General features: G+C 33.0%; 1 protein-coding gene across 2 annotated transcripts in view; it reads right to left on the bottom strand.

The window, feature by feature from the left end:
* Window positions 1–3,809: 3,809 nt before the first annotated feature.
* Window positions 3,810–25,341, bottom strand: part of LOC143247785 (uncharacterized) — a 56,101-nt gene continuing 34,569 nt past the window's right edge. For both annotated transcript variants that reach the window (XM_076496266.1, XM_076496275.1), the window contains exons 10-16: window positions 23,925–24,034; window positions 23,325–23,755; window positions 15,574–15,787; window positions 15,142–15,289; window positions 10,480–10,611; window positions 5,132–5,229; window positions 3,810–4,121 (exon numbers count right to left, since the gene is read on the bottom strand). In XM_076496266.1, the coding sequence (XP_076352381.1) occupies window positions 4,073–4,121; window positions 5,132–5,229; window positions 10,480–10,611; window positions 15,142–15,289; window positions 15,574–15,787; window positions 23,325–23,755; window positions 23,925–24,034 (1,182 nt within the window). In that variant the 3' untranslated portion in view covers window positions 3,810–4,072. The remainder of the gene's footprint in view (window positions 4,122–5,131; window positions 5,230–10,479; window positions 10,612–15,141; window positions 15,290–15,573; window positions 15,788–23,324; window positions 23,756–23,924; window positions 24,035–25,341) is intronic.

Genomic DNA, 25,341 nt, shown 5'->3' with positions numbered 1-25,341 from the left:
GTAGTTATATTTGTTTATCCCTCTGTTATGTACTTAACACAGTTACGTTATATATCCGATTTTTAATTTATTTAAAGTTTACTTAATTACGACTGTGTGCTTAATTTCATTCAGCAGTTAGTTTCTCTATTTGGAATTCGAAGAACAAGTTTTATTCCAGAGTCTAACTACGGATTATGTTCACCATGACTTTGGATCCTGTTCATTCGTATTCAATTTAGCCTTGATTTTACTTCATAATCTTCGAGTTGAAACTTGTATTTGATTTCACTATTTACCATTACAGTATTTATCTTCTGAGCATTGCATGTTCACCTTGAATCTGTTAATCAATTTTTCTTCTTATGCAGTTTCTGCCAATATTTTGAGTTATGGTTAATTTGAACTTTACCTGGATTGGATTTAAGCTTTAATTTATTCATGTTGTTCAAGTTTGATGTTGGAGCCTTCCTCTATTATGTAGTGAAGAATTACAGAGAGATATCAAGGTAATAAACTTTGTATGCCAGCAAAATAAAAGACCATGTCTTTCTTTTCCCACTTAAACAACTCTGTAGTTTCATTTAATTCGCTGGTCTGCATTCTATCTATTACCTGCAGTATAGGTCCTTTCAATCTTCCTGTTATCTGTGGAGTTTACAGCTCATCTGTTGGTCATAAGTGTAACTGAATATTTCTGCTTATTAGTGGTTTTTTATAATTAAAATTTTATTTGTTTAATAAACTGTGCAAGTCTGATATTTGCTGTGGAGACAGAATTATATTACACTTTACTTTTCAAATATTTCAACCTCCATTTAGTGATTTTAGTAGCTGTTCAGTGTTAGTTCCCATAATAATATCACAACTCACAGTTTAATGGATAACGTTAACTCCAACTTCAGGGTACTCTACAAGATTTACCTGCATAAAGCTGTGACTAGAACTCCCTTGAGACAAAGATATACAGTACATGTATACAAAGTGGGGCTTTTTATTGTTCCATCAATTCGTAATTTACAAAAAAAAATAACCACTCCAAGAAAGTCAATCTTCAAGTTGCCATGTGCAAATAAACCAATGAGAACAGAGCAAGTCACCGACTTTCCAAGTTCTTTCTCACAGTGGTTCAGCATGTACTTTCACAGGCTATCAGTCTAAGCATACAAATGATTTTTAAACCAAGTAGAAATCACTATAGACACATAGGTTTAATATTACTGTTGTAAGGTAACTAGCACAGATCAGCCTTCCTTTTAGATGATGTATTTTTTCTTGTTCAGTTTTGAGTAGGCTATTCAAGGTCAAACTCTAGAAAGGTGGATTCAGATTAATGTTAACCTGAAGATGACCTAAGAAGGTCCAAACCTTGTTTTGTACTTTATTTTAATAAAAGTTTTAATACTCATAACAGCAGCATTGATAATATATTTTTCATCAAGTGGGTTTCTCATCATCACAAATCTGTTTTCTGTTGTCAAGCCCTAGTTTGCTAAGTGAGCTTTAAGTCCAGTCACAGACCATCTTTAGGTTGTAAGAAGGCATTCAAATATTAATAAATGAGCCACATGACAGTTTTTCCAAGATAACAAGGCCTACCTTAAAATTCCCTCAATTCACATGTAATTTAGGTTAATTTCATTTATTTTCATAACTTCATGTCAGCACCTTAACTTTCTAACACAAGACAATGGAGCACAAGCATGGGAACAATTACTTGAAAAGATGACTAAAGCTATAGGACTAAATAATTGAGAAAAAGATATGGTTTATATAACACTGTTACTACAATGTCCATAGAGGTTTTTCATTCTAATTCATAATGACTGTTAGTACTGTTTACAGTTATATGATGAATAAATGATTACATACACCATGAAAATATATTTTCTTCTCCTTAATCAAATTAACAGAAATCTAGAGAATAATTTAAACAATGTTTCTCTTCATTAAATGGTAAAAAAAAAACAACTCCTGCAAACTGCTAGGTGTTAAGTTTTTTTAAAATTCCCCTTATCAATTACTTATGAGAAATGGCACAAACTTGTATTTATTAAATGATAAGTGAAGCACGTATTTAGATACAGCAGATTTATTGTTCAAAATCATGTTAGGAGAACTTTATTTAAAAAAAAAAAAACATTGTCTTTTCTGAAAATTTTCAAGAAGACGATCTAATACTAAGTCAACTTTATATGAGAGAAATCTTTCAATTCATACAATTGAAATATTTCTCTCATATAAAGCTGACTTGTTCTAAAACTTGTTATAACTACTTGGACAGCATCTCTAAGATCTTTCCTTCTTCTTCTAGTTAATATGAAATGGTATGAAAAAACACTAGTTTCAGGATATAGTGATAATTAAAATGTTTTATAATAAAAGGTACACACTATTTCTTAAGTTATTTCAATTAATAGAAGCCTTCATTCAAAAACATTACAACTATTTCTTAGGTATTTCAATTAATAGAAGCTTTCATTGAAAAACATTACAACTATTTCTTGGTATTTCAATTAATAGAAGCTTTCATTCAAAAACATTACAACTATTTCTTGGGTATTTCAATTAATAGAAGCTTTCATTGAAAACATTACAACTATTTCTTGGGTATTTCAATTAATAGAAGCTTTCATTCAAAAACATTTCAACTATTTCTTAGTTATTTAAATTAATAGAAGCTTTCATTGAAAAACATTACAACTATTTCTTGGGTATTTCAATTAATAGAAGCTTTCATTCAAAAACATTACAACTCCACCACATTTTTTTTCTACATTCATGTATTTTTGTATAAACAGGACTTTTTTGGTTATTCTTAAATGTTTTTTCAGAGAAATTTTAATCCAAACAACTGTGTTTTGAACCTTATTATCACTGACTTTTCCTGTACAATTCACTTTCAATGGGGTTCACATATTACATCATAAACAATAATTTTACGTTTTTGCTCGCTAAAGTTCTCAATGCAAAGAACTGACTACAAACATCACATGGCATCATTGAATTGCTATAGTTACACCCCAGTAACAATTGGTGAGGTTAACTGCCATATTGATCGCGAGCGTGCAGGTGTGTGTGCATGCACATGTAACTAAGAAAATCATGAACACACAAGTGATTTGGTTAATGTTCAGTTCAGAAAATGTGTTTAAAAGCCAATGGGGTCCATGAACCTAATTAGTATCTCTACAATCAGAACTCTGAATGTTTTGTACACATTATGCATAAAGAAAAACTTGACATATAATTCTATAAGTATTACTTTAAAAATCCATAACAAAATAAAAACTGATTTTCCAAAAACCTCTTGATAGTCCATGTATTTCATCAACTCTTTTTAACAAGGTAATAATTTACTTATTTAGGGAGTTTATTTTATTCTGTATTTTTTTTCTTCTAATGAGAATTATATTTAGTGAACACCTAGACAATTCCAATAATGCATTTAATTATTTTACAAAAGTTAAAATTTACTATAAAGATAGTTGGTAGAAAATGTAAGTTATCGAGAGAGGTAAATACCAGAAGTGTTTCCAATATTGTAGTTTTGCAAAACTAAAAATTAATCAAAATTTCAATTATTGAATACTAATGCAACCTCTGTAAAATAATATTACATGAAAAAAGATTTTTCCTTATACTTTTCTGGACTTTGATACATGTAATAACATTAGGCTCAGTGAATTTGTATCTTTGCAAGACATTTGTTTTATTCTTAGAAATAAAGATAAGTTTCTTTACAGCAAAGTTTCTCCTCTTACTACAAAATTGAGAGTAGCATTTCCAGTGTGTTTAACATAAACCTAGCAAACTACATTAAGAAACAGTTTTTCAACAACACAAACAAATTTATTTCTTTAGGTTTTACAACTACAAATCAATTACTACTAGTGTTAAGTTCAAATCACCTCAATAATAATAATACAAAATATTATTGACAGAAAATGATGATTAAGCCATCAGACATGGGTGAAAAGCATGTCTATTCACAAGAGAATACATACAGAAACAGCTCCTTATTCAGTTTCATGGACACTTATTTCCTGTTTTCTAGATATTATATGTAGTGCTCTCTCTGTTTGTTTCTTCTCTAGCTCTTCCAAGTTCTCATTTCTTGACTCAGAACTTTGCCTCCGTGCCTATCAGAAAGCATATTTGAGCTGACCATAAAGTTTGTGCTACTGTGTAGTTCCCCGATGGTTACAAGTTGTTACATTAACCATAAATAGCCTTCAATGTAGTTTTCTCTAAAATTAAGCTTTGATGGTAAAAATCAACACAACTGCTTAAACAATCTTGAAAACTAAAACTCCCACAAATTACTTATACAAGAAAGGCTATTACAAGAAAACACACCCAAAAACATGTTTTGGAGACTCAAAATGAAAATCAGAAATTTAATGAAACAGGTGATTAAAACAAACATGTAGAGCCAGGTGACATTATTCACTTGATTAATGTTTTGCGAGATTGGTATCCCAATATACATTAACATTTTTGTTTACTAAGAATCCAAGAGTGCAAGTTAAAATAATGTAGTTTTGACATTGGCTGTTATTTGATCTCTGTTTTTATTAAACTCAGTTTTATTTTCACACCCATGCAAGAGTACTAGAAGTAAAATAACAAAAACAATTCAGGGTGTAAATTCTAAATTTGTTACATTACATAACTGCACTTTCTTTTTTACTATCTTACTGTTTCCTCAGTGCTCTTAAGACAGAATTTCATATACATTTAAACATAACAGGTTAATGAAATCTTAATGATACTGACAAAATATGAACTGCACAAAAGTCACATTACTCAAACAGCACTTCTAATTACAGCTCTGGTAGTTTTTCGCTCACTTATTTTGGTAAAAATTAGATATTTCTTAATTGTTCTTTACTTAAACTTGTATATTCATTATTTTAATACCTCTCAACTTTCTGTTCTAAAAATTTTAGACATTATGAAATCTAATTTTGATTAGTGAAGTGCTGACAAAAGTTTTACAAAATCCACTAAATACATGATAAAAGTTCACCCACTGTCATTTAAAGAGCAGAGTACAATTAACTGTAAAAATACATTTTTCCTGACTGACTGACAAATATTTCAAAGTTCCCATTAAACGGTAAGAACGTTGCACAAGCTACTGATTTACCTCTTCCTTCTTGTGTTTCTTTTGCTTCTTATGTTTTTTTGTTTTTTTATGCTTTTTGTGCTTTTTTTCTTCTTCTTCACACTTTCTTCTTCAGATTCCTGTCAACATAAAACCATAGCATCAAAATGACAACTTTATAAACCATAAACAAGGACCACTAACCCTTAAAACACAAGCTTTTCATTAACTGTCACAGAACAAGCCCTCAGGTTACATAAAACATTTTATTCCCTACCATTTTGGTTATGAAACTTTACCAAGGGAGTTTCATACAGACTTTCTGAAAGACATTAAAGTATCAAATGGTATTTTTTGTAAACAGCAAAATAAGTAGTATACTGACATTATTATCAAAGGGATATTTGTAAATACTCATAGTTTAAGAGCACATCCATGGATTGTATGTTGAAACTAATGTTATAAACAAAACAAATATGATCTGTAGAATGTACATTCACTTAGCTTTATATAAATACACAAGTCCATTTTTTCTACAGTTAATGAATTTCCTTCCAAAGGTAAATTGAAATATCTTAAGCATATTGTTTTGTCTTACCAAAATTTTTACATTATTGAAAATCTCCTGAATTTAAGAATATGTACACAGAATTATGTACTATGTACACAGATAAACTATGAAGTTCAAGTTCTAAGTACAGTGTATAATATTATAAACACAGATACGTTTGAAGAATAAATTTGTAAGCCAACAAGCTAATTTTTGGAACCATCTGTGATATTTTAAAAGTTCTGTATTAAATCAAAGTTTTAGAACTCATATCATATATTTCATGATGTGTTTACCTGCCCAGCAACAAAACGTTACTTTAAAAATCAATTTTGAAAAAAAAAGGTATTTTTAAACGCATTTCTCCAGTACACTGAAACATTAAAATAAGGGTTCAAGGGGTGTGTTTGTTAATCAGGAATGTTTTAAGATAAAAATATGAGTTTAAACAGAGAAAAGTCTAATCAGTTTCTATGCTGTAAGTCTATATTCATATGTTCCTATAACAGAAGTACTCAATAATATGGATGATTTAATTTTTCTGCCATGGGACATAAAATTTTACTCATTTTTGAAGTTATCTTTAGGTACAAATTGAAAAAAAAACACATTTTAGAACAAACCTGAAAAGATGGAAGCTTTTCTTTTGTTTTTTGTGGACTAGTACTTTGTGACATGGTCACATTTCAATTACTATATATGTATGTAGGTTATTACCATTTAGAAACAAATTATTAACCTTGCATTTCATAAAATATAGAACAATAAATCAAGAAGTAAAGCAAGCAATTACCCCTTTTTCTCTACAATCTTTGTACTTGGTTGCTGCTGGACATAGGTTGCTAAGCTTTTTAAAATTTTGCTTGTGGAGAATATATTAAAAAAAATTGTAGGCCATATATATACACTTGAATAACCAAAAAAATCAAGTAACTACACTGATACCATAGAATTCCACTATAATTTTTATGCTTAGTAACTAAGATGTATTTAGATTTTAAAAATATGAAACTTCGAGCAGACAAAAGAAAACACTAAACTTATTGAAAGTGTTGGATTGAAAGAATGTTTTAGCCTTTTCACAGATTACAGTGGCAGGAATAAATATTCTGGGGACATTCTAAGCTGTTGATTGGTCATTCACATATCAAATATTGAATAAGTGTATATAAGGGACCATTTTTAAAAATAGAAAGATGAATGGGGCCACAGTGTATGGTTCAATATATAAGGTGTATCTCAGCAAAATTAAAAGATGAGGTTATAACTATATTCTAGTTTGTCAACATTGGTAATTTGAGTTCACAATTTGCATAAAACTATACTTATTTTAACATCACAATCACCTATATTTAAATGTGTTCTTTTAATATTTACTTTTATATTAAGAAATTAACTCATATAATATTACTTTCAATTATAATCTATAATTTGATTCCAAAATTATTCACATAAATTCATAAAATAGGAATTTAATAAAATTTTGAATGCAAGTAAACAAATGCAATGCCTTTGAACCCTAACCCATTGTAGAAGTACTATCGATTTAACTTTTATCAAGAAATGCTTAATCAAGTCTGTATTCAAATTTAACTTGTTACACCTCACAAATTGATGTATTTTCTTTTACAGAAAAAAAGAAATTAAAACAATGATGTTCTTAACATCAATGCAATCAGTATTATTGTAAAACTTTGATATTCTAAATGTTGACTGCCAATGCATGTTACCTAAACTGCCTAGTTTAATTGATACGAAAGTAGATGTATTTTCTGATAGCCAATATTACCAATACGGTCATATACCAGTCCAAACAATATGTATATTATCAGTTTCAGTACATCTCTAATTTTTAACTATAGAAATACCACAGAAAATTCAATATTATAAAAGGGTAGAATGTTTGGATATGTGCCACAAGATAAAAACACACAAGGAAAGAAGAATCTTATTTCTCAATCACTATTTCAAAGTATCAACATTTTAAGTTATTTTTCAAGCACTTTTCCAACTGTATACAAACTTATAATGTTAATGTAACTATACTCTATATGTATAACAGCAATTTGTAAACAGATACAATATTAGACAATCATAGAAACAGTGAAGAAATGAATATAAAAGGCAAATACTACTGGAATACCAGCTCTTTATTATGTAAAAAGTTTCTGTAGAAGAGTATAATCATGAACTAACAGTACACAATGTGTTTCATTGCCATTCAACCAACTGGAAAGTGCAACACCACTATAAAGCCTATAAAAATACAGGCATTATACTATGCCCATTAGTAATAGTGAAAATCCAGTCATGGCTATCATAACTGAAATACTACATGACTAACATGGAGAAATCAAGTTGGTTCAAATTTTTTGCTCTTTACTGATGAATCTACATTTAAGCAGTTTGGCAACAATTAACTGCAGTTTGTTTGATGGCAGTGGGGAAAATAGCATCATAGTCAATGTTCAACATCTACAGTGATCTATGGGTGTTGGATCAGTAGAAATTTAGATATGCATATATGCAAATAGAGTTGATAATTTACAAATACCTGATGGCACCTTTACTGTTGACAAATACCTGAAATTCTGATTAATCAGTAAAGAGCAAAAAATTCGAACCACATTTATTAGTTAATGTCCATTTCATACTTTTGAAATAGTTGCATCTTCTCAGCAGCATTTCTGGCAACCATTCATGTTCATGTGTGCCTTGCTGTTTCCAAGATAACATTCACACTTGTACTTAGAGTAAGATCACTTGCAAGATCTGTAATCATAGTCTGTCTCATAAAGAACATATTCAGAATATTAACATTACTTACAGAGCATCTGATTTTGTACCACAGTGTTTTTGTATTATTTGCTTTCAATTTCATATACGCTCTTTTAATAGTTTCTATGGAAAAATAGTTTTGCAACAACTTGATTTCTCCATGTTAGTCATGTAGTATTTCAGTTATGATAGCCATGACTGGATTTTCACTATTACTAATGGGCATAGTATAATGCCTGTATTTTTATAGGCTTTATAGTGGTGTTGCACTTTCCAGTTGGTTGAATGGCAATGAAACACATTGTGTACTGTTAGTTCATGATTATACTCTTCTACAGAAAACTTTTTACATAATAAAGAGCTGGTATTCCAGTAGTATTTGCCTTTTATATTCATTTCTTCACTGTTTCTATGATTGTCTAATATTGTATCTGTTTACAAATTGCTGTTATACATATAGAGTATAGTTACATTAACATTATAAGTTTGTATACAGTTGGAAAAGTGCTTGAAAAATAACTTAAAATGCTGATACTTTGAAATAGTGATTGAGAAATAAGATTCTTCTTTCCTTGTGTGTTTTTATCTTGTGGCACATCTCCAAACATTCTACCCTTTTATAATATTGAATTTTCTGTGGTATTTCTATAGTTAAAAATTAGAGATGTACTGAAACTGATAATATACATATTGTTTGACTGGTATATGACCATATTGGTAATATTGGCTATCAGAAAATACATCTACTGTGATCAATTAAACTAGGCAGTTTAGGTAACATGCATTGGCAGTCAACATTTAGAATATCAAAGTTTTACAATAATACTGATTGCATTGATGATAAGAACATCATTGTTTTAATTTCTTTTTTCTGTAAAAGAAAATACGTCAATTTGTGAGGTGTAACAAGTTAAATTTGAATACAGACTTGATTAAGCATTTCTTGATAAAAGTTAAATCGATAGTACTCTTACAATGGGTTAGGGTTCAAAGGCATTGCATTTGTTTACTTGCATTCAAAATTTTATTAAATTCTATTTTATGAATTTATGTGAATAATTTTGGAATCAAATTATAGATTATAATTTAAAGTAATATTATACGAGTTAATTTCTTAATATAAAAGTAAATATTAAAAGAACACATTTAAATATAGATGATTGTGATGTTAAAATAAGTATAGTTTTATGCAAATTGTGAACTCAAATTACCAATGTTGACAAACTAGAATATAGTTATAACCTCATCTTTTAATTTTGCTGAAATACACCTTATATATTGAACCATACACTGTGGCCCCATTCATCTTTCTATTTTTAAAATGGTCCCTTATATACACTTATTCAATATTTGATATGTGAATGACCAATCAACAGCTTAGAATGTCCCCAGAATATTTATTCCTGCCACTGTAATCTGTGAAAAGGCTAAAACATTCTTTCAATCCAACACTTTCAATAAGTTTAGTGTTTTCTTTTGTCTGCTCGAAGTTTCATATTTTTAAAAATCTAAATACATCTTAGTTACTAAGCATAAAAAATTATAGTGGAATTCTATGGTATCAGTGTAGTTACTTGATTTTTTTGGTTATTCAAGTGTATATATATGGCCTACAAATTTTTTTTAATATATTCTCCACAAGCAAAATTTTAAAAAGCTTAGCAACCTATGTCCAGCAGCAACCAAGTACAAAGATTATAGAGAAAAAGGGGTAATTGCTTGCTTTACTTCTTGATTTATTGTTCTATATTTTATATACATGTTGACCTTTACTGTTGACAAATACCTGAAATTCTGATTAATCATACCATTCCTCAAAAAAATACAACTGATTAGGTAGGGGATTCATTTCTCAGCAAAACAATAATGAAACATTCCACACATATAGCAAAATGTTAATATCTTGACAATAAAGAGAAATAGAATAGTCACAATAAAGCCCCAATATGAACACTTTTGAGACTGTATGGGCTTATGTAAAAACTAAGAAACTCAAAAATTCATCAAATAACTTCATCAATAAAGAAAATTCCTGCAATTAGTGAATTATTATCAGTTTTACCTTTTCAGAGCTTTGAGCAACTTTCTCTCTTTCTTTTATCACAGCAGGTTTAACATCATCATCATTTTCTTCATTGAACTCAGCAATCTGTTTTTTGGGATGTGGAGGTGATTTTGAGACAGATTGTCGTTTCTATAAAAAGAATCATAGTAACATCCTCTGAGAAGAAAAAGATGACTAACCTGTATGTATGCTGTTAATAAAATGTTTATGGTCTTAAAAACTCAAACAATACATTATAAAACTTTACATATAATCAGTTATTCCATCATCAAACATGCACATAAAAAGAAACTATTAAAATGCACAAAAAGTTACTACAAGGTACATAATATTTAGCTGGAACAAAATAAACATTAAAGTAACTTTGTACTAGAGGTGTGATTTATGTCTTCATTTTGAATGTGTTTACAAGCTTAATTCTCTGGTTATGAAGACAAGTTGAATTTACTGACCTTGCAACATTTTGCAATCACTGTAGTTTTCTACTATAGCTTACTAATATACTATGTATCTTCAGAAATTTTAACAGACTTTAGTAAACATAAGACTTTTGTTCACAAAAAATAAAAACTTTTAATGAAGTATTTTTACTAAAACTTTGTCTGCAAATATATATAGCATTTCTTTATACTAATTCAAGTACCAAGTGATTTTCATGTTAAACTTAAAAGTACTTTTTCCCTCTCAAAATCACTTCGTAAATGGATTAATCAAAACAAATACTCAATATATTCATGGACAAATTTTTTTTTTGAGTATATTAAAAAAATACTTTACAAAAAAGATATTTTTTGTATGTGAAAAACTTAATGTTTGCTGATAGACTGCCAAATTTCACAAAGATATACACACTATATTAAAAGTTAATAGCATCAAATCTATACACTTAATTAGAGGTCACATTGTCAGTCAAATTGACTGAGCATGTACTGAGAGTTAAAAGTTGCAAGCACAAGGCTTAATGCTCATATGCTTATTTTTATCTTGCTTGCAAAGAATACCTACACATTCAGAAAATTTTGTAAACCATTCAGAGAGTACAGTCAGTTTATAAGCTTATCAAGAATTGTAAATTTAAGCAATAATTAAGACAGTTAGGCTTAGCTTCATAGACTAATTGATTAATGAATTGGTCAACAATTTACAAAAAGAAAACATTTGAGTGTTTGTGTGTGTGTAATAAGCTATTTGTGCTGTACACATCAGAAGTACCAAATAATTTTTTTCCCCATCACAACTCCACAGAGTTATCACTGAGACAATGGGAGGTAATTTCTTTGAACTAATGTAATTGATTTTGTACATTCTAATCTGCTAGCCTAATGTTTAGTTACAAAAAATGAAATGTTGAACTCTTAGAGGGGTAATAAAACTTTACTGGACTACCTAACAGCCATATTCTACAATGTAATGTTTGTCATATAAGAGTTTTAACTCCCTAAATGGTATAAGAATTGCTTCAGGGAATTGCTCTACTAACTACTTGCCACATCCACTAAAGTATCGAACATATGTGGCTTAAAATTAGACAACAATTATATTCTTACCAAGTTGTTAACAGTCTTCAGCCTAATGAAAGTTAACACTTTCTTAAACTTAAAATGTATTTCCAATAATACTTGCCTCTGCTGACAATATAGCCATTTCTTGATCTCAAGGTTTTCCACTCTTTGCTCATATAAACATAGAAAATGCTTGCTCCAGTCTTTTATACCTCTCTTAAATGCCCTTTGCAAATTCTAATTTGCAAAATTCTCCACCAACTTTAATGCACCCTCTATCTAGGTACTGTATATAAGCATCTCATTCAGATAATGTAATCACTTTTACGAGATATAAAACAGATATTAGTGGGGAGGCAGGGTAGGAAAGTATAGTGAAAGTAGGTATTGTTGGAAATAACATTTTCAGTTTAGGAAAATGTTAAAGTCCAAAATGTACTTAGAATCCACTGACAATATGGATAGAATCCCACACCGAGAAGGCAAAGGAGCCAATGTAAGCATGATCCATATAGAAAGAATCTCCATAATACAGAAGTATACTAAAATAAAATGGTACAAAAGGTGGGAAACCACAATACATACAGAACATGTATGATTTTTACCTGTAATTTAGTTCTAATATCAAATGTGAAACAGAATATGAGAAATCATCAGTATAGGCCAGCCCCAACCAGACAGTCAAGGTTCCACAACTTGGGGTTGGAATTAAGGGGTCATGGTACTTACATCCCACCACTGAATCACAAGAAAGCAAGCAACATCTAAGTGGATAAATTTTCTCTTCCACCTGAAGAAGTCCAAAAGGCAACATCCCAGGCTGTGAGTGACAGGATCATGTATGCTGTGCTCAACCAAGGGAACAGAAATCATCTGGTCTGGAATTATGAACATTCATCCTTCATGTTTGGAATTAATTGGAGACAGTGGATCTCCTTCCATAAACAATATACAAAATGATAATTGATCAAAGAAAAGGATTATGCATACCCCAACCAAACAGTTTTGTGTTAAATCTCAATTGGAATCATGAATATACTTCCACAAAGGTCGGTGCCATTCTTACTGACATCTGGGAAAAACATTCAGGGACCCAAATAACAGTATCCCCAACTTCCTCCTCTCCTTCAAAATAGAGGAAAAGCTGAAAAGTGTGAAAAATAAGGACTCCTGAGTTCCACTAGTAGAGTCGGGAGGGAGGGGGGTACACAATGGGGAGCCCTGAGGAACAGTGAATAAAGTTTCCTACATTTTAAAAGCAAACCAATCCTGATTTATTCAACCTGAAGACTGCTAAGTGCCTAGATGGTCTTATGGAACACACCATTTCAGAGATTTGCAACCTGTAGTAATTATAGTGAAAATGGTTGCTAGTGCAGAATTCAGAAGAGAAAGCATACCTGCCTGGGTAACACTTGCCACAGAGTGGGATGCTGTGGAAAATAAGGGGAACCTGGAAATAAAAGTGTATATAATTGCAAACACTAACCTCTGGTTAGTTTAACACACATGATCAAAATAGCTACAGGGGGGTAGTTGAAACCCCTCAAAAGAGGAAACTGTCAGATCATGTAAGTAATGAGATAAAGTATTAGAAGTAGCTCATATACCAGCACACAATATATTCCAGAGAGCAATTCAACCAGGTAGCTAATGACAAAGATATGATGAATCTGGTGACATGCAAAAGATTCTTCTCCTGTAACAATAATTCATTATTGGCCATGTGAATCAATTTATGAAGCCACCTCTTTAGGGTAATGAGAGATAGGTCATGGAAAGTAAAACAATCCTAATGAAAGAAGATTTGATTCATAGCACATTAAAATGAGTTAGTATGAGCCATATAACACTTGAGGGTCCTGACAGGATGTACAAATGATCAGGATTGGAGCAGTCACAGAGATGAGAAATAGCTGGCAAAGGGATTGGTTAAAGGGATCTTTCCCCTTCCCTGACTGTCAGAATCTTGGGAAGAAAAAATCTGTGGGAGAAAGCAGGACAAATGTGGAATAATAGAGTCCTATTAACATGGATTGCAAACAACTCCAATCACTGACTTCATAAGTTAACAAAAAAAAATACAACTTCAGAGAAAGTAAAACAAAGAACACAAAGCTAAAGGCTCAAAAGGAGAATAAAACAGTGCCTGTAAAACAAGTGTAAAATCCTAATTCAGTAACTGATAAGGTTATTTGGGACAAAGAATACAAAAGGATTTTAGTTGACCTGATAGAACTGGATATTCAAAAACCTTCCCATTATTTGAAATACTTAAAAGTAGTAGATAAAAATGCCTTATATAGAGCCACTGTAAATGAAGCAAGACCCTTCTCATACACCCAAATCATAAAATAGGATAGGGTAGAAACTGTTAGATGAAAGTTTAAAAAGATTTTAATACACAAGTGATGGTAAATATTCCATTTACACTGATAAATGGTCATGGTTGTCCTACAGAGAAATTAAGTTAAATACAGAGAAATCTTAAAAGTTAAACCTTTATGTCAAGTTAAGGACTACACAATTTCCAAGCAAGAAGACTGAGTTTCTGAACATTTGGATGGAAAATGTCTGATCATTATTGTCTCAATAAACATTGCCAATGTGGAAGAGACAGTTGAACATTCCTGCAGATACTGAAGAAGCAAAAACCACATTTGAGCTGGTCAACATGGTGCAACCAAGAGAACAAACCATAGTCAGAACTTAGAGCAATAGCTGAATGGGGAGAAAGGCATGCAGACGTAAGCCTGTCCAGCTCTGACTGAAAGTATCTACTGGTAATGCTTGAGGATGAGATATTAGAGACCAAAACAACTGCAGCTAAGAATTCCAATGAGTTGCAAAGGCATTGACTGTTGAATATTGAAAAACCTTACAATATAGCATCCATTTTTTTTAAATATCATTTATAATTACATGAAAGTATTAACAACTGTTTACTTGAAGACAGCCAAAATATTGACTGGTTTTTCTTATACATGTTAGTGGGAAGAAATACAAGATAATGACAACATAGAATCAACAAAAAAGACAGTTGTATCTGCTTAGCAGAGTTTTAGAGTTGAACTGTCATTCAATACAACCCTATTAAACAGTACATAACTTATCTAAATGAAATGTTTCTTTAAATTGAAATTATAAATAAAAATACTTTGAGTTTCTCAGCAGATGGAGATACTGATGAAGTGCGTTTCTTTCTTTCCTTTACACGTAGAGGTGATGAAGACCCTGACGTCGATGAAGTGGATCTCTTTTTCTGCAGTCTCTTTTTCATTGGTTCAGGTGATCCTGATGATTCCCTGGTTAGAAAATCAAAATAATGTTCTGATAATGTTTTCTTGTATATTAACAGTTTATCACACAGTAATGAATTTAAAATATCTTTTTTACTACCCAAGTTCATAGAAAAATGAAATTTGTATAAATTCCATCTTCAGTATTTCTAAAATCCAGAGAAGATCGTATTATTATCAATTTCACTTTTCTTCATCAAATCAATTATCTTCTGGAAAAATTACTTCTAAATGTGAAAAAATTTACGAAAAAAATTACCATTAGGAAAAGAAATTAAATAACTAAAGACCTGTTTTTTTTATGGGCTGGAGATGAAGATTGTTGCCTTCTGTTATTTCCTTGCCAGTTCTGGTTAACTAGTGATCTACGATTTCTAGGGCTAAAACCAGATTTTGTAAATTGATTAACTTCTGGAGAGGAAGAATTTTGTTTATCTTCTTCAGATGATGAGAATGTTCTCCTTCTGTGAATTGGCGATACTGAACGTTGTCTCCTCTTCTCATCTAAAATGTAATATTACAAACAACATATGAGCACAGATTTTATCATTAGCATGTTAAATATATACATGAATGTAATTGTGTCACTGAATGCAAAATCACTAAAATAAATACAAAGGAAAATAACTTTTTGAAAATTATTTTTGTTTAAAGCTGTATCAATTTTTTAAATGAAAGATCAAGTTTATTGGAGAGATGAATTTGGCCTACTAAATTGGTTGGTTGGTTGGTGTTTTATGGCACAAAGCAGCTAGACTATCTGTGCCAAACATCCAGTAAAAGATTAAAATTAAAGTAAAATTAGGAAATTTATAAAAGGAAACTAAGGTAGAATAAAACAGTTAAAAAAAAGACATAAAACATATGTTTACATCTAGTCTACAATGTTAAGAGAAAAACTACAGTAATACAAGTTGTAGGGAACTATCTGTAGCATAACTGTAATTATCATAACTTGCCAGGAAGACTAACAGGTAAGTACAAAAACCACTGTCAGTCACCTAACATTGACCTTTCCAGTCTTGGTTTCGAGTTATTTGACTTTACAGCCATTTTCTAATTTCAAATCAAATCGGATGGACCATGACTCCCAAAAGAAAATATCATTAAGAAAAGTTCTAACGTATAAATTAAAAACTTAAATGGCATTAAAAAGATTGTTGGCCTTTAAAAAACTAAAAACATTTCCAAGGTGGACAGTGTCATCATCACCAATAACACTGTCTAACATTACGGACAAACCTTGCGACAGAATATGGTGAAAATGGCACAGTTGTTGAGAGTCATAACAGCAGCAAAAAAGTAAAATGTGGTTTACTGTGACCTGAGTATCACACAGACTACACAATGGTGCATCAGTTCCAGATAAAAGAAAACGATGAGTTAAAAAACTGTGACCAATGCACAGTCAAGTTAGGACAACTTCCTCTTCCTGATCCTTATGGAAGCAAGACGACCAACATAGGGTTTTATTTGGAAAAGCTTGTTGTCACGTTACTCATTCCAAGTTGACTGCCAACTGGCACAGAGCCGAGTCTTGAATAAAGGACCATAATCCACGTATAGAACAGGCACAGCAGTAATAGTGCCAGAGCAGAGAGATTTAGCTGCGGTGTCAGTGAGCTCATTCCCACAAATACCAACATGGCCCAGTATCCAGAAAAACTGGATAGAAGTAGATGTTAAAGATAACTGGGCCAGTTGGTTTTGAATATTGGCAAGAACAGGTTGTGAACTAACGTGAAGCAATTCCAGGGCCAATAGAAAAACTAAGCGAGTCAGTATAAATAGTGCAGTTTGAGTACTGATTAGCTTCTATGTGATCCAGGGCAAGAGAAATGGCATATAGTTCAGCAGTGAACACAGAAACTGTAGAGGGGATTCTGCACGCAACAACCGAACCACAACAAACCAAGGTAGAGCCCACACCATCACCTGATTTTGAACCACCTGCATAAATAGGAGTGGAAGGATGGTTCAAAAGATGTTCAGCAAAGAACAGACAGCATTTTCAATCAGGATGTCTGCTTTTCTCAGATGACTTAAAGAAAAGGTCATATTTAGAGACTGTAAGAAGCCATGGTGGGATGGGCTGACCAGTGGATACAGCAATGTTATCCAAGGACAGACCCAATTCATCTAACTGCACCTGGATACAACGGCCAAAAGGAGCAATGACAGATCATCTATTTTGAAAAAGTATGGCCACCAAAGAAGGTAAACACAATCCCAGGTGGGATGCTTTGGTAAGGAATAAAGTTATGAAGCACACAGTAAAGACAGTTGCAAATGGCAGAGGTGCAAAGAAGGAAGAAGGTTCACCAGACTATGTATAAGCTCTAAACTGGGAAAATGCAGAAAGCCCCAGTGCAGAGCCGAAGTCCTTGATGATGAATGGGGTCCAGCACCTTTAAGGCTGAAGTCCTGGAACAGCCATAGACCAGTGATCCATAGTCGAGTTTCGGACGAATAAGAGCATGATATATCTTTACCATAGAACGTCGATCCACTCCCCAGGTGGTGGAAGAAAGGGCATGGAGGATGTTCAGTGCTCTTGTACATTTGATCTGTAGCTACTTGATGTGTGGTATAAAGGTCAAATTAGGTCAAAGATAAGCCCCAAGAGCTTTGTCTTGGGGATCACAGGCAGCACAACTTTGCCGATCATGGAGTTCAGGATCAGGATAAATACCCCATTAGCAGCAAAAGTGCATGCAAGTAGATTTATAGAGAGAAGTTAAAACTGTTTGCCATGGTCCACTTCAGTAAATGACTGAGAGCAGTCTGTAACTGCTGCTCAATATACCTCACATTTGACGACTGACAAGAGATGTGAAAGTACTTGACATAGAGCCCGTTTGAAACAGTAATAGGGAGTTGTTCAGTGAAGGCATTAATCTTTATACTGAAAAGTGTGGCACTCAAAACAGTCCTGAGGGACTTCAAGTTCCTGTAGAAAAGAACAGGAAAGAGTTGCACCCACAAGAACTTGGAATCTCCTGTCAATTAAAAAATTTATAATAAAAATGGGCAAGTGGCCACATAACACATATATATGGAGGTCTCACAAAATGCCATACCTCCATGTTGTATCATAAGCCTTCTCAATGTCAAATAATATTGATAAAAGATGTTGCAGTTTGAGAAAGGCTTCTCTGATGGACATTTTGAGTTGAATCAGAAGGTCCATGGTGGAGTACTGTCGTTGGAACCCACAATGTGTGGATGAGAGGAGGTTGTTTGATTCAAGGAACCAAATGAGACGAGCATTAACCATCCTCTCTGAGGTCTCACAGAGACAGCTCGTCAAAGCAATTGGACAGTAGTTTGAAGGAATCTTAGGATCCTTCCCAGGCTTAGAGAAAGGTAGGACAATAGCATGGCACCAGGCATCAGGAAAAACATTCTCCTGCCAGATCCAGTTAAAAACAAGCAGAAGAATAGTAAGAGAAGCAGGAGACAGATAATGCAGCATTTCATAGTGCACAGGTCCAGAAAATGTACAACCAGACCGATGAAGGGCCAGTTTGAGTTCCACCAGTGTAAAGGGACGATTATAATCATAGAGACAATCAGCTCGAAAGGACAGAGGTGTTTGCTCTGCCTGAGTTTTGATAAATAAAAAAGTGGAGGATGAAGCAGAAGTGCTAGATACCCAGCAAAAGTTTTCACCTAGAATATCAACTATGCTCTTGATATCAGCTACTTCCTGGCCATCAGAGAGTAAGATTGAGAGGTGGATGAAATTATACTGCCCACTGACCTCTCGAATCTTGTCCCATATGACTTTCGAACTGGTGGTAGAAGATATGCTGGTTGTGAACTTAATCCAAGATTCCTTCTAGATTTGATATCTTACCCACCAAGCATGTGCACGGGCCTGCTGGAAAACAATGTGATGCGAGAGTGTGGGATACCTACGAAAAGCATCCCAGGCCCATTTTTGAGCCTTCCGTGCCATGTGACAAGCAGGATTCTACCACATATAGTGGAAAACATGAGGTTTTAGGAATACACTGAGTAGCTGTTTGTATAATACAGTCAGTTAATGCTGCCACACAATCGTTTATTGATGGCTTACAGACAATGGCAGGATCAAGTTCTGGGAGAGCAGTAAAAGAGGGCCAGTTTGCTAGATCCAGCTTCCACTGGGGCACATTGGTCAGGTGGCATTGACCACAGCCAATCTTGCTCAAAATTATAGGAAAATGATCATTGCCTCATGGATTACTGTCAACCCTTCAAGAAAAATGAGAAAACAGTGAAGGGGAGGCAACTGAAAGGTCAACAGCAGTAAAGGACTGACTAGGTGCATGAAAATAAGTAGAAGAACCAGTATTGAAAAGAGAAAGGTTGTGATCAGAGAGCATATGCTCTATGGAGTGACCCCTCCTATCAACATCAGCAATTCTCCAGAGAGGACAATGCCCTTTAAAGTCCCCCAGGATTAAAAGGAGAGATGGCAACTGTTCAATGAGAGCATCAAGGTCTGATTGATCATAGGTCTCTCCAGGTGACAGGTAGAGAGAACAAGCAGTAATGGTATGACCCAAGGAAACATGGATGTACGGTCTCTCCAAGGGCGTGCTGAGTGGCAAAGACAGGGTGGGCACATGCCGATCAAGCAACAGTGTCACCCCTCCATGCAATGGTCCATCACACAGCCTGTCATTTCTGTACAGAGAAAACTGCCAAAAGGTGACTGTATCAGCAGGTTTCAGAAATGTTTTGTGTAAGGAGAGACATACAGGATGGTAGCAAGCAATCAGTGTTTTGATGTCATCCAAATTAGAACATAAACCTCGACAGTTCTATTGTATCCAGGTGGCCATTTTTATTTATGTGTAGGTGAATTGGGTGGAGGACCCTTCTGTTTATGACCACTTTTTTTTCTATTGACCTTCATGGATCCTGCCCTAGGTCAATGGGGCAGGCCTTTGCTGTTGGAAGAGGATTCCAACAATTGAGGACACAAACGAATGATTGGTTTGCATCGTGGGGTGGGAGAAAAAGATGTATCCAAGGGACAGAAATGGGTGTTGATTTAAACCTTTTTAACCATGGAGATCAAAAGACTTTTCATTTGTTTTAAGAATGATTCTTTTAGAGGCACAGAGATCCATCTGCACTCCCACTGTAGTAGTGAAACGAAGTGCAGCAGCATACGTCCAAGATGAGGTGGTGAACAGCAATTTTCAAGCCTCAGAATAAGTGATGTTATGAATCGTTTTCAAGCGTTGCACCTCTTTTTCTTCCAACCATTTAGGGCAAGAACAAAAGTAGAATGGGTGAGAGCCATTGCAACTGATGCAAAGAGGGTCCATTTCACACTCATAAGCATCATGGTCCTTACCACTGCAACGAACACATGCCAAGGAACCATAACATGACGTCTTTGAGTGACCAAACTGCTGAGACTGGAAACATCAGAAAGGGTTTGGAATGTATGGCCATACTCTGCAGTTAAGATAACCTGCCTTAATGGTGGCAGGTGGACGTGGTGACATAAATGTGAGAATTCCATCTTTGCGAATGGATATACGCCTCACTGCAGAAGCTCCTTGGGTGGAGAAACCAGCAAGAATCTCTGACTCTGGGATATTCTCCAAATCCCTCTCAACAGTGACTCCTTGTGACAAATTCAAAGTAGCATGAGGTGTAACATCAATATGTATATCCCCACTTGCTTTTGAATGCAAGAGGAGTTCACCGTGTTGAGATGTGGATGTTTCCACCAATGTCACCAGATCGAAACTTCTTTACTGACTCTGGAGAGCCAGCAAGTCCCTCTAGACCCTTCTGACTGAAAAAGGGAGACATCCTAAAGGTTTGTCTGAAAGTGAATGCAATATAAGAAAATGAGGTACAACAGGTGGTGCAGATGGTGAGGATTGCTGCTCAGAATCTTCTAGACATGGTCGTTTACCTAAAGACTGTTTTTCACTATTTTAAAATTTTTAATTAGAGGATCTATAATGAAAAAAAGGAAAATTTTTGGTGCCCACTGACCCCACCCACCATGGAGCCTTATGAGGGGATGCACTACAGTGTCAAACAAGGGCACTGCAGCAATGCCATGGTTTTGTGAGCACTATACCCAAACACCAGCATCAGATACAATGTCCACAACACCTGTTGAGAACATCCAACACTGGTACTTGGCTGACCCTAGCCCAAGTGGACCAAGGCTGCCAGTCTATAGAAATTCAAGGCCAAAGTGGTGTGTTAGGGTTGGACCCCTCAACCACCAGGATCCTCTCCTTCCCTTCACAAGTTGCCACGCATGGCAAACATGTGGGTGGATGTTAAGATCCCAGAGGAGGTAAACTAAAAGAATAGAACCTTCCCTGGGAGGTCCCCTCACCACATACAGGGATCCACACTTGAGGGGACCTATTAAATACAATATTTGAAAGTGTGATGACACCAACAATTTTCAGTTGTTTGTATACTACGTAGAAACGATTAGTTAAGAACTTCAGTACCTTTTCACGTCTTATTAAATAAAGTTTAAGTTCACATCCTTAATAATTTTCACAGCTGAGGTAATTTAACTCAAGTTATCCCTTTTCTGCCAGTTTACACAAGTTTGGTGGTTTCTCTAAACTTTTCATAAGTTCATTGTGAAATTAGAAGCAAAACAAAAGTCTGGCATGAATAAACCTTTAAAACTGTCTCAATTTAGAAATTTATACGTTTTCACTTTATTTTTGATAAGTGATATAAACTCTTTTTTCCCATTTTAGTTATACTTCCCCACACATATTTTAGTAAAGTAATTAGTTGAAAATTAAAAACCAAGACTAATTTATAATTAATGAACATTAACATTAATTATGCAATTGTTTCTGATTAAAACAGACTTTCTTTCTATATGATCAAGATACTCTCTTTGTAAAAGTAGGGAAGCAAAAGTAACCACACTCAGTACACAGTTTTCATGTATGAAGTACAGTTTACACCACAGAGATGGTAACATAATGGAGATCTTAATTATTTCACAGAAGTGTATAATGAAGCAATAAAAGATGATGTATTTCACAATAATGTAATAACAGATGTAAAGCATTTTATGACAGAAGACAGGAAATACACAAATTTTATAACAAAATTTGTGTCAAAACATCAGAGAACATGCGTAACTTTAGATCAAAGCTGTAATAAAACAAAAATAGATGATCACTCTAGAGCAGTGAGAGATTAAACAGGAAAAAATGTGAACTATTTTACTGCCCGAGGTATAATGAAACATTTGTGATGCACTTTATATATGAAATATTTCATATACAAAAAACAGATTCTTTTTAAGAATTATTTTTACTGAAACTTTATTTGTGAATATATACAGTATTTCTACATATTAGTCCAAGTGCTAAGTGATTTTCAATATTAAGATTAGTTTTCATCTCAAAAATATCAAATTTCATTTGCATAATCTCTAAAACCACAAAAACAAACTTAAATCTAAATTACTCGATTCTTCTTTCTAAAATGACTTCAAATTGTTGCATAAAATAACATTAATTTATCCTAAGTGTCTTTAGCCTTGTAACAGTACACATCTATTCATACTTAAGATCCACAGTTGTAAAAAAACAATCCAACTTTAGAAAAAAACAACATCAGAGCTGAAAAATGGATTGGAGATGCTAGACTGATTTTAATTTAATAATACAATCTAAGAAAGCTTTGTCCTCTGATTGGAAAAATATACTTATAAAGGCAATCTGTAAAACTCTTTGCCAGGAACAAAAACACAAAAGAAAGGAGACTGCTGTGCCTGTAGCATTTGTAGATGCTTCCTACCTTTAGATTCATGCTGAATAGAGCAAATATCACATTTCACACATGAGAGGAAATTCAGGATTTCTTATAAAATTAGAAATAGAAAAACATTAAAATATGAATTATTAGCAACAATTTTATGCTACACAAATTGGTACAACATGAACAAAACTAGTTTAAATATGAAAACTATTAACCCAACAAGTCAAATACCCTTTAAACTTATTCATTGCATTTAATTAAAAGGAATGCTTACAACTATCAATTCTGCTTTGTGAACTTATTCCTTTCTCTTGGGAAGATAGTTCTCTAGAAAGATTCTGCTCTCTCTCTTGAGTCTGTTCTCGTAGTTTTCTACTCCTCTCTCTTGCTTCTCTTTCTTTCTCCCATGCTCCTTTTGCCCATTCTCTTTCCTTCCTTCTCTCTGTGTGATCCCTTACTGCTAGTTCTCTTGCTCTTTCCCTTTCAACTTTTTCTCGTTCCCTCATGCGCTCTCGCAATTGCTCCAAGTCTTTATGCACAGGAGATACTGGTCTTCTGTCATACGGGCGAGAATTAGGCCAACTCTGTCTGTTTCTTTCTGGTGACAATTGGTGATGAGATCGACCAAAAGTTGATGACTGTCTTCTGTTATAAAACTGTTGTTGGGTTCTGAAGGGAGGATATCTACGTTGTGGTGATGAATCTCTAACAAAACATTTGATGAAATCGATATTAATAAAAACCCAGAATACGAGATGGGAAACATTAATACAGTAATACCATAAAGATAGATTTAAGCATTAAATGATAGAGGGTGTTACAGTTATCAATGAAGAAATAAATAAAACTGCTTTTCCAGCACAGCTAAAATTACCTTCTTCTTCTTGAAAAAGAACTAGATCGACCTTTTCTTCCAGGATCTGAAGAATAAGACTGTGAACGAGAAGATGAAGATGATGATCTTCTTCTTCTTCTGGGTTTATCCTAAAATATGAACCAAAGTCATAACAATACTTAAACCTCAACATAATTTCTGTCTTTTCAAATTCTTATATGATCTTGTACACCTGAACTAAAGTACTTAGTGATAAGAAAATTGAAGAGCATTACGTCACTGAAAATCTTCAGAGGCCACCATAAGCTATATAAACTAATATATACATATAATGTGATATTAAAATCTGTTAAATATTAACTAGTACATATATGACAAGTGTAATACAAAATTAAAGTATCTTCCCTATTTTAATGTAAGTTTCATAACCAATTTTTGATAAATAGAACTCAAATACATCTAAACTTTTGATTCTCAATCAATCCATGAATGCTAAAGTCAAATTCATTTTGCTTACAAGTACATTTAAAGCAAAAAAGATAACTTTGTTGGTTTTAAACTCAACTGAATAAATAACTTAATACCACACAAGAATAAAATTATAACGTTTCATATTCATCTTTTAGATTGAAATAAATCATTCAGACATACAAAAAAAATCTAGTTAATTACACAGAAGTTTATCTTAAAAGATTCTTTTCTTGTCTTATATTTTCTATTGTTTTTGACTTTCACTTCATGTATTATCCCTTTGTAATTGTACAGATTACTTTATTTTAGTGATACAAGATAAGAGAAATGTTTTTATGACTAACAGATTTCTGGAGTAAGTGAGATTAATTTATATGTAATATACTATAGTTATAAATAAATAAGTTATTGTACTTAAGTATTTGAACAATATATTTAATAATATATTCAAAAAATTGTTTGCCAATGTAGCCATTATTTACCATACTTGTTACACCTCAACATCCTTACCTAAAGTTTCGCCACAAAAAATACTTTAGTTTCTACACAGCCACAATATAAAATCATTTTTAGGAAAGATAAGAATAAGCTATTTGGGAAGTATTTCAATATTTTCTCGAGATATCTTCATTACCCTTAACTATATCCAACTTTAAAATTTCTAAGAGCACAAATAACATGCAGAGAACACCATGAAAATTTAAATTAAATTCTGTTAAAAAATTGCATCTCCTCTTTTGACAGTTACTGCCTCTCAGGTTTATTTTACTTAAAAGCTGATAACCAGTCAAAGTTTTCAACATCCCTCTAGACAGTTCAATGAACATGTGTTTGGTCAATAATATTAGATTGGGAGAAATAAACATAACCTCAGGAACCAGTAAAAAAAGTTAAGAAGCATAAGAACTAGAAATGGCAGAAATGAAAGCTTGGCTTGAACACATTTTGTATATGTATTTATAAAATACCCTCGACACACATTATA

Source organism: Tachypleus tridentatus, chromosome 1, assembly GCF_004210375.1.
Source record: "Tachypleus tridentatus isolate NWPU-2018 chromosome 1, ASM421037v1, whole genome shotgun sequence".
NCBI classification, from domain to species: domain Eukaryota; kingdom Metazoa; phylum Arthropoda; class Merostomata; order Xiphosura; family Limulidae; genus Tachypleus; species Tachypleus tridentatus.
The sequence above is the reverse complement of the archived record's forward strand: the minus strand, read 5'-3'. Positions and strand labels throughout refer to the sequence as shown.